The 10,519-nt window shown below is 31.9% G+C and overlaps 1 protein-coding gene across 1 annotated transcript; it reads right to left on the bottom strand.

The window, feature by feature from the left end:
• Window positions 1-4,134: 4,134 nt before the first annotated feature.
• On the bottom strand, window positions 4,135-9,850 carry LOC134716158 (uncharacterized). The gene is made up of 6 exons (XM_063578953.1): window positions 9,657-9,850; window positions 9,024-9,075; window positions 8,010-8,588; window positions 6,657-7,664; window positions 5,383-5,967; window positions 4,135-5,035 (listed from the first exon to the last, which is right to left on the bottom strand). The coding sequence occupies exons 1-6, from the start codon at window positions 9,690-9,692 to the stop codon at window positions 4,482-4,484; spliced, it is 2,814 nt and encodes a 937-aa protein (XP_063435023.1). The 5' UTR covers window positions 9,693-9,850; the 3' UTR covers window positions 4,135-4,481.
• Window positions 9,851-10,519: the final 669 nt, after the last annotated feature.

The following is a 10,519-nucleotide window of genomic DNA, read 5'->3' as shown; positions in this document are numbered from 1 at the left end:
CACAAAGAAATCCTGTCTGATTATTCTCGATCTAGCTGAATGATATATGCATATTTTTTTGTAAAACGACTTAAAATTAATGCCCTGTTTGTGCATATGTTTATCTAAATGCTTACATTGTATCTGAAAGGATATATCTTGACTTGTTTACAAAATGTTTCATGGTGGGTTAAATCTCATTTTATAGCTAGCACTTGTATGGTAGTTGTTTATAGTTCCGTTATATTGGCCACTGGGTCGATGCCACTGCTGGTGGAGATTTGTTATCCCCAAGAGTATCACAAACCCAGAAGTCAGCACTTTTTGTGCTGACATGAATTGTCATTAAGATGGTTATATTTTGAAATTACTGTTTTTGAATTTTTTGAATTACTAAGGCTTTTCTACCTCTGGCATAGATCACCTGCGCTGTATTTGGAAATTTTGGTTCTCAATGCTCTTCAATTTCGTACTATATTTGGCCTTTTTAACCTTTTTAGATTTGAGCGTCACTGATGAGTCTTTTGTAGACGAAACGCGGGTCTGGCGTATATACTATATTTAGTCCTGGTATCTATGATGAGTTTATTGACAAGATTGAGCGATTAAACCAAAATCAGACATAATAGATTAATGTGACAATAGTGTGAAAACAAACATGTATTCTGAAGGCAATAACATTGACCTTAGAAATGAGAGTATCATGCTTTGTACTTAACAAAGACGACTCACAGTATGAACATGCTTCCTTAAAAGGTAACTGTCTCAAGTAGCCACGCCAGACTGCCGAACTTATTGTATAGACTCAAAGCCATTCAGTGTTTTTTTAATTTTTTTTGTATCCCTTATGTGTTGACAAGTAATCTAACCTAGCCTTGTATTATACTATACAACCAACGACTGGAGTGAAAATAGGAAGGTCATGGATGCTTTTAGTCAAATCTACAGTTTTCTTTCTTGGCATCCATATCCTTAAAGGAATAGACATTACTTTAATTTATACAGTCCTTTAACAATCAACATTGAAATTAAACAAAACATGACAGATAACTTCATATAACACATTCGTCTAGAGTTCTGACAACATCTATTTTCTGTTTTGGTCAGCATATTTTTCTATATTACCCCACTGCTGAAATAAACTATGACATTTGCATATAATAGAATATCCAGAAACGAAGAACATTATGTAGCTGAGATTTTACATTGAAATGAAATGAATCTTGATAGTATTAATTCATATGTTAATTGCATAATTTCAGTTGTACATTTAACTTATATTGGGTGCTTGTTTAGATTCATTTTTTTAATTTAGATAGGATGAGTTGAGAAGACGTACTCCTATGCATTAAACATCACAATCAAATTTTATTCTCTGTATTTCGTATGTTTAAACGTGTAGAAAATTAGTCAAAGCTTTATATTAATTCCAGCTATTTGCATTTACTTGTTTACAGTTATTCCTCTTTAACCAGTGAATGCATTTAAAAAATAATCTCCCAAGTGATTCTCACTGCACATTTCATATCTTAACTTTTTAACCAGATTAATTTTAGTTTAAGTTCACAATGTAATGCCCTGATTGTAACACACTATTAAAAACTAAGCGAGGAATGAATAGAGTATAAATATAACTATCATCGATGCTTAGACAGTTGTTATAATAAAACAAAACCATCTATATCAACAATACTTTAAAAATATATAATTTGAAAAGCCAAATATTCTGAAGTACTGTATATGAAAAAATGAAAACAAAAGATACAATGAATTAGGCTAAAGGAGGATATGTGGATGGGAGATGCAGATATGAAGTGACCGGATAAATGGTCAAAACAACAATGACGATTATGCCAGGAATGTTTACTTTTTTCGTATAGGGAATGGTTGGGTTATCGTATTGTTCATTCAATCTATCATTTTCCCAGTAGTCAGCACTTTTTAGTGCTGACATGAATTATCATTGATATGGTTATATTTATAAATTAACTGTTTACAAAATTTTGGAAATTTTTGAAATACAAATGCTTTTCTACCTCAGGCATGGATTATCTTAGCTGTATTTGGCATTTTTTTAAAGGAATTTTGGTCCTCAATGCTCTTCAACTTCGTAATCGTTTTGGCCTTTTTAACTATTTGGATTCGAGCGTCACTGGTGAGTCTTTTGTAGACGAAACGCGCGTCTGCAGTATATACAAAATTTAGTCCTGGTATGTATGATGAGTTTATTGTTTAAATGTGTGCAGGTATTTTCCAGAATATATGTATTTGTTTTATTAACTTATGAGTAATAGAATCTGAAAGTTGTGTGTTTTTTTTAATGAACACATTTTTTCCAAGTAGCATTTTTTCATAGGTTGATTTTTTTTTCGAGGTTCTTGTTTTCTTAAAAGTGATCGTGATCTAGTAAAATAGTTATCAAAGATACCAGGATTATAATTTCATACGCTAGACACGCGTTTCGTCTACATAAGACTCACAAAGTACAAAGATGAAGAGCATTCAGGATCCAAAATTCCAAAAAGTTGTGCCAAATACTGCTAAGGTAATCTATTCCTGGAATAAGAAAATTCTTAGTTAAAGGTTTGAGATTATAGTTATAATCAGAATTAATAAAAAGGAATTGTGGTTGCATAAAATCATCATAGATACCAGGATAACAAATTTTACGACAAACGCATGTTTCGTCTACAGACGCTCGAATAAAAAAAAGTTAAGAGAGCCAAATTAAGAACAAAGTTGGAGTAGATTTTACCATCACAAAAGATACATTCATTACATCGGAATTTAAAACAAAAATATCTGTGTCAATATGTGAAGTAGGATAACCGGTCACTTGTTTGTATTGATTGACATATTAAATCACAGTTATAAAATACGCTTACTAAACAATATTTGTTAATTCATTTGAAATTTTACAGTCCTTAAAGCAGCCTCACATGCAGCATCTTGTCTGTAAACATAGTGTTTGAAATAAATAAAAATACACGGTTTTCATTATGTCACTTTTATAGTAATTTAGTAAAATTGTACTTATATATTGCAAAATTATATATCTAACCTCGGGAAAAGTTCTAACATCAAGGGTTACAGGCATGACTGTCGAACTAGTTCAGTTAAAATGTTTTTTTTTTTTTGTTATGGTAAGTAGGTTTCCAATTCTCAATATCCTCTCGCAATTTAAAATATGTGAAGAGTTTGCATCAGATATTTTTATTGATTTCCTACGGGAGCTATCTCCAAAGAAAACTAAGGCTACTATAAAGCTAGCTTTCTGTCGTAGTGAGCACATTTTAACAGTATATTTAGACAAGTCAAACATCGAGATTTTTTTAGAGCCTGAAAACTGGCTTTACCAAACCACTGTAAATGCCTTACAAATTCAGGCTATAAAATCCAAGTGCTGTTCGTTGTTGTCCGTTGTTGTTTGTCTATGTTTTATTGTTATTAATTTGCGTAGGAATCTGGTTTGTGTGGTCTGTTGTGCAATGCAATTTATTTGGTAATTATTTTATCCTTATTTGCATAATACGATTTTAATATTGATAATAATTTATATCGTCTTACTAAAGATACAATCGGAAATAAATGCACATTACACTGGGTTTTTTAATATGTATATCTATGCAGCAAATGGATACCACAATTTCTTATTATATTTTTTGTGTGTGTTCCTGTAAGCCATAATTATTAAATCTTTCGGGAAACCATTTTCAGCTTTTGTAACGAGACATTGTGAAGAAAGTTTGTACATTGTCGAAAAGTATTTTGAAATATGTTTGTACGAGTTAAGAAATAAGACAAATGTGAAGATAACCAGATCTTTCTCACATTTTGTAGTTGGGACAAATTACAAAATATATCTTCATATTTCCGACAGTAAGTGTATTGTGTGATTATCCTGGTACGCTATTATGTTTAACTTTATGATTTATGACCGTTGTTTTTAAATGGTCGAATGGGACTGAGTGATCATCTCCCAAAAAGTGTATACATTGTATATACGGAAGCAAAGCTGATTTTCATATAGTTTTGTGAATGTCCGGAATTTATTTGACTCTTCAAATTGAAATTTCATAGAATCCGCTAGAGAATGAATGACTCCATAACACTAGAACACATAGTTTAATACACAATCTATAAATACCAAACCAATTTATTAAAAATAACTTTATTCACAATATAAAAAATATATCACATATAAAAATATATAAAAATTGATAATTTCATAATGTTTACCATGGAATTATTATGAATCACAGGTTGCATAAATAACTGGTAAATCTAATCAAAATTATCATATAAACAAAATAAAATAATTCTTCGTTACATATTTACAAACACATTGAAAATTGAAGAAACATGGGAAAGGGAACAATTTTGTGCTTTGACCAATAATGATCAATTGTTTCAAGTGTACTTCAAATGTGACAATACACCACTTTCAAAACAAAATGGGAAATCACAATTGTTTTTAAATAGGAGTAAATATGTATTTTTTTTTACAACAATGCTGGTACAGTATTCAGATTAACGTCAGACAATGTTGTGCAAAAGTGACGCAAGAAAAGTCTAACCAACTCATCAAGAGCCTCGTATGATGGTACAAGCAACACATTGCGCATATCGGAAGTGTTAAATTTTGGTTCAGGACCGATAACCACTGCAAATATATTTGTGTCTGAGATAGATTTGATATACGGTAAAATCGTTTCAACATCATCTAATTTGCTATCAATGAATGTAATTCCTACAGGTCTTGCATTGTTATATTCTTTGTTTTGAACTCCTGTCATAAACTTTTTCAATATGTCATACATTCCCGGACGAACTTCTTTTCTTAGACTAAGGAAATCTCGAGGTAACATCAGTGATGTTTGTGTGTCGATAGGACAAAAGTCAATATAACGACGTACCATAATATTATTAAATGCTTGTTGGTCGAAAACATCGACCACTTTAAAAATAAAATTTGCAATACTGTCAGTTCTTTCACTTCCTAAGTTCAAGGTGTCGTACATGAATACAATGTCCATTGGTCCAGCTGTTTGGCAAACTGTAAATGAATAAAGTTTAATGTAATTATCTATATATGATAAACAAATTTGCCCCAAAAACCCAACAGTATTATTATTTTAATTCTAATATACTTCTAAATGTAAAATATATAGAAAAGTGTAGTGTTGATTAAGGTAAATGGGCCATCAATCGAATAAAACATTTACCGCTTATGACAATAAAAACATATTTTTTTTACTTATATATTGGGTTTTTTCTTTCGGATTTTGTGTATAATTTTGTGGTAACTTTCTCTTCTTTGGAATGAATTTTACAGTCTGTTTTATGGTTTTTCTTCAGATATATTTTTTAGCTAGATTCTTGACAATATAGTTGTCTACTTACCAACAATGCTATTGGCTGGAATGTCACAGGCTCTAGATACTAGCAGATCTTTGATAGAGTCTAGTGCATTAAAGTCGTCAACCAGGAATAGATGTTTGTCATTAGGATCACTGGCAATGCTTCGGAGTTCTTCCATGTCAATACCGTCTCCGATTCCAATGACAAAGGTGTTTATTCCAGCATCATGAAGTTTTTTTGCCTCATGTTTAGTTGATTCAGGGTCTCGGGAATAACCATCTGTAAGTACTATAACAATCTGGGCAGCATTTTGTCGAGAGGTACCAGATGCGAAACCGAAATTCTTTACGTACTTTAGGGCTGCTGCTGTGTGTGTTCCTCCTCTAGTGTATGGGATGTTATGTATAGCTTTTGACAATCCGCCAATGTCATTGATCAATCCCAATGGTACGGCAACCCGGTAATCGTTGCTAAAGGGGATAACTCCTACTCTGGTTTTATCAGAACCAATGTCAAATTTCCTAACAAGATTAACTAGGAAATTTTTTTGCTTCTCATAATTTTGTCGACCTATGCTCGAAGAAGAATCCATAACAAAGTAGATATCGGCAGGCTTGTCATTGCAACCTGAAATTAGAAGAAAAAAATCTATATTTTGTCAATAATGAAAGAAAGATAACTAAAAATTCGAATACAAGAAAATATTCGATATTAATCGGAAGTCAATTATAGCATTTTAAAATACGTGGTGTCAGTGACTTGATTACCTTTAATTAAATTTTATAAAGCTAAGACTTTAGAAAAATATTGTACAAACATGGACGGATGATAGTATGAATGATTAATAAGTAGGATAAATGATTTAACAAATCAAGTACTAAATTAATAATGGATTAAATGTTCGAGCTACAAAGTAGTAAAAATGGTATCAGTTGCATGCTTAAGGTATATGAGCACCTCTTTCCTACCGATACAGTATTGTAATGTAAAATGCCCAGATTTTCGGTGTTGACAAGTATATCAATTATGTGGTAATTTTTATAAATTTACTGGTAACAAAACTTTAAATTTTTCGTAAAACTAAGGATTTTCTTATCCCAGGAATAGATAACCTTAGCTGTATTTGGCACAACTTTTTGGAATTTTGAATCCTCAATGCTCTTCAACTTCGTACTTGTTTGGCTTTATAAATATTTTGATATGAGCGTCACTGATGAGTCTTATGTAGACGAAACGCGCGTCTGGCGTACTAAATTATAATCCTGGTACCTTTGATAAATAATTAGATATACACGAGATAAAAAAAATATACTTACGACCAAACAGTTTTTTGTAGTCTACACCATTAGCAGATTCAGGTACAACAAACGTCATATCAGGTTTATCCCTGCTGGTAAGCTCCATATTGCCATTTCTTCTCCCGTTATTGAATAAACCTAATCCGTTTACTCCCCAACGATTGGCATTACCAAATGGAAGTTGTCTTCGTCTCATTTCATCCTCCAAAAATTTACGTCTTCGTTCTGCTTCCTGTTCTCTTCGTATGCGATCTGCTTCTCGTTCTCGACGAAGTCTTTCTGCTTCCTGTTCTCTACGTATACGATCTGCTTCTTCTTGCCGGCGCTCACGATCTGCTTCTAAATCCAACAGTCTCCTTTTTTCTGCCTCTAATCGGTTACGTTCTTGTTCTTGTTCTCGTAAACGCTGATTTTCTAATTCGTTCTGTCGTCTTTGATCTTCTCCTAATAACATAAGTCTTCGGTGTTCGTCTTCAAGATCTCGAAGTCTTTGTTTTTCTGCTTCTGATGCTCTTAATCTATTTTGTTCGTCAAGATCTCTTAGTCTTTGTTGTTCTGCCTCTAATGCTCTTAGTCTATTTTGTTCGGCAATATCACGAAGCCTCTGTTGTTCAGCTTCTAATGCTCTTATTCTATTTTGTTCGGCAAGATCACGAAGTCTTTGTTGTTCTGCATCTAATGTTCTTAGTCTATTTTGTTCGGCAAGATCACGAAGTCTCTGTTGTTCTGCGTTAAACTCTCTTAATCTTCTTTGTTCATCTTCCAAATTTTGTAATCTTCTTTGTTCGTCTTCAATTTCTTTTAATCTTCTTTGCTCGTCGAGATCTCTTAATCGCCTTTGTTCCTCTTGTTCTCTTAATTGTCTCTCCTCCTCCAAACGCCTCAATAGTTTGTCCTCTTCTGTCCATTTAGTAATAGTAGTACGGTTCCACCGAGTTGTGTGTATAATTCTTCTATTATTTTCATCCCATACGTTAACTGGAGGTGCGGGTGTTGGCGTTGTTGCAGGTGGTCCAACAGTTGTTACTATAAATAGAATTACAAGCAATCAAAATCTGTATCCATCTTATCGAAAATAACAACAATAAAATGTAAAGACAATCAAGTGTGCTGTTTGCGTATAGTATAATAGACTTTTGATATAGATATATGTAGAACAATATAAATTGACAAATTAGTCAGACCATATTTTCAAAAATTGAATTGCTTACATCTAAAACAATTGGTCTCAGTGAATAGTTGTTTCATTGGCAATCATTCAACATTTCATTACTTTTAATTTGAAGTTTTCATTCAAACATGCGTTTCAATTAATATGAATCGTGATAAATAAAATTAAGCTATGGAGCATTCCAGAGTAATTTAACTTACGTTCATAACATGTTCTTGATGTGAGTGTATCTTTGATAGAATCGAGTGCTTTGTAATTATCGACTTCAAATACATGTTCCCAGTCTGGGTCACTAGCTATATTCTGAAGTTCTCTTTGAGAAACTTTATTTCCAACTCCAATAGCAAACATTTTGATTCCCCTTCTTTGTGCGGCCAATGCCATTTCCCTTGTCTTATTTTTCTCCTGGGAACGTCCATCGGTGATAACTACAGCTATGTTTCTACTCAAAAATCTGTCTCCATGGTTTTCTGTAAACATATCCTCGTTCATATATTTTATAGCATCCCCAGTGTTTGTGTAAGACCCAGGTCTGTATCGAATACGTTTGATGGCTTGCAGAAGGGGTTTCTTTTGGTTAAATCTGTTTAGATGAAATTTGTGCCAATATGTTTGACCGTATGTGACAGCCCCAACTTGTGTGTAGGCAGGTCCTATTTCAAATTGTTTCACTATGTTTTCTACGAACTTGATTTGTCTATAGAAGTCTGGTTCCCAGATGCTCGCAGATGAATCAAGGACAAACACTAAGTCCAGTACTGAATTGGCACATATGTAAGCTGAAAAATATAAAACAATACGTACTATGCCATGACGTAAAACTTAAGCATTTATGAACTATAAAAGGACACAGTCATCTAAAAAACGTGATTAAACTTAACTACCAAAATGTACCTAAAGTGTTCAAAAGATAATAGTTTGACAAAATTTTATTAAGAAAAACCTTTATTTTTTTCAGTAAGAAAGTGAACATGAATTGATTTTGTATTTTATTTTTCATTTAAAACTTAATACAATTAACTAATCCGTTAAAAACAAAAAATCACCACGAAATAATGAAAACAATGGACACCATAAGCATTACGAAAATATATGAAAGTATATTGTAGCATGCAGTCATATATTAATGAAGAATTCAGTTTCTCCTCTAATACAATAAATATCTGTCTCTGTCTATTTATGGATTTTAGTAATAAAATATTTTAAAACTGTACCTTGTCTTTCTCTGTCGATCGTTGTAGTTTCCTGTCCGTGTACATGCACAATCTGAAAAACAAACCGCAATTATATACAATATGGAACACTAACCGCATAATACAATATGGAACACAAACATCATAATACAATATTAAAACACAAACCGCATAATACTAGTACAATATTAAAACGCAAACCGCATAATAAAATATAAAACACAAACCGCATAATACAATAAAATCGTAATAAAATGTCTGAACATGCAAATGTATTTATAAAAGATATTAATATGGCTTTAAAACGAAACAAAATATGTTTGACATAATTCAAAAGTCAACATTTTTGTAAAAGGTGAATGGTCGGACATCTCCGCTAGAGGAAATACTTGCAAAAGTGATGCCAGTGAATGCAACGTTTGAAGAAATAATTTTTACACCACAGTATTGAAATATATCAAATACACAAGGCTTTATTTCGATTGATCGACATTTTGTTTTTAAGTAAATTGTTGTAAAGTTTCAAATTGCTTTAATTTTATCAGTCCTACTTAAAAGATTTATTTTCAATTTTTAATATTTTCTTTTTTCTTTTTCTTTCATAAAATTTAAATAAATTAAATTTTAAAACTAGTTAAATATATTTATACATACCGATAAGAACAATGTAATAAAAATTAACAAATTCATAATGAAAATTATCCAATATCAAACAGTTGTGGTTTGGTCCCTCTTATTCCTTCTAGCCGTCTGATGTTTGTATATTGGCTTTGTGTGTTTATTGTGTCGCTATGTCTTCCTTTAATCCATTTCATTTTTACGGCTACTCTTTTATAGACAACCACAATGGGGGTCACATAGCTTTGACGATACGTAACGTTACTATCATCAAAAACAATCATTCAGCTTCCGTACTTGTTGTCAAAGATAATAAGATGTATGTCATGAATGGATGTTATGCTACTTAAAATTTTTAGCATGATGCACACCCACAAAAATTTGTCATAAATAATGTTTACAAGCGTTTTTAGCAGTTTTCACAGATGTTAATTCTGTATATGGAAGCTATTGACATACTGATCATTCATGCACAGCATCAGACAGTGATGCACAATTACTCAAGTAACAGATATAATTTAATACCACTACAAAGATCGCATATTTGTCATATGACGTATAGATCTAAATCAGAATCACTTCTTCAAGTAGATAATTGTTGCTTGTCACAAAAAAGCATCAAAATAACATCCACTTGCCATCTTCAACACGTTTTTCAGGCGCGGTACACATAATTTTGATATTTATCATAAACACATTGCTTGATAATTGGAACAATATTGTTGTTTACTATTAGAAAACTTATTTTTGAAATTCTTCTGCAATGATAGGAACTATGCTACAACCACGCAAATGATGATTGTCTTTGAATCTATTTTTAACTCATGATAAAGATGATCTTTATCCTGATGATTGCATAAAATTATATAGAAGATGAAATATACAACGAATGCTTTATG

This window comes from Mytilus trossulus, chromosome 4, assembly GCF_036588685.1.
Source record: "Mytilus trossulus isolate FHL-02 chromosome 4, PNRI_Mtr1.1.1.hap1, whole genome shotgun sequence".
Classification (NCBI taxonomy): Eukaryota; Metazoa; Mollusca; class Bivalvia; order Mytilida; family Mytilidae; genus Mytilus; species Mytilus trossulus.
This window is presented reverse-complemented; position numbering and strand designations above follow the sequence as displayed.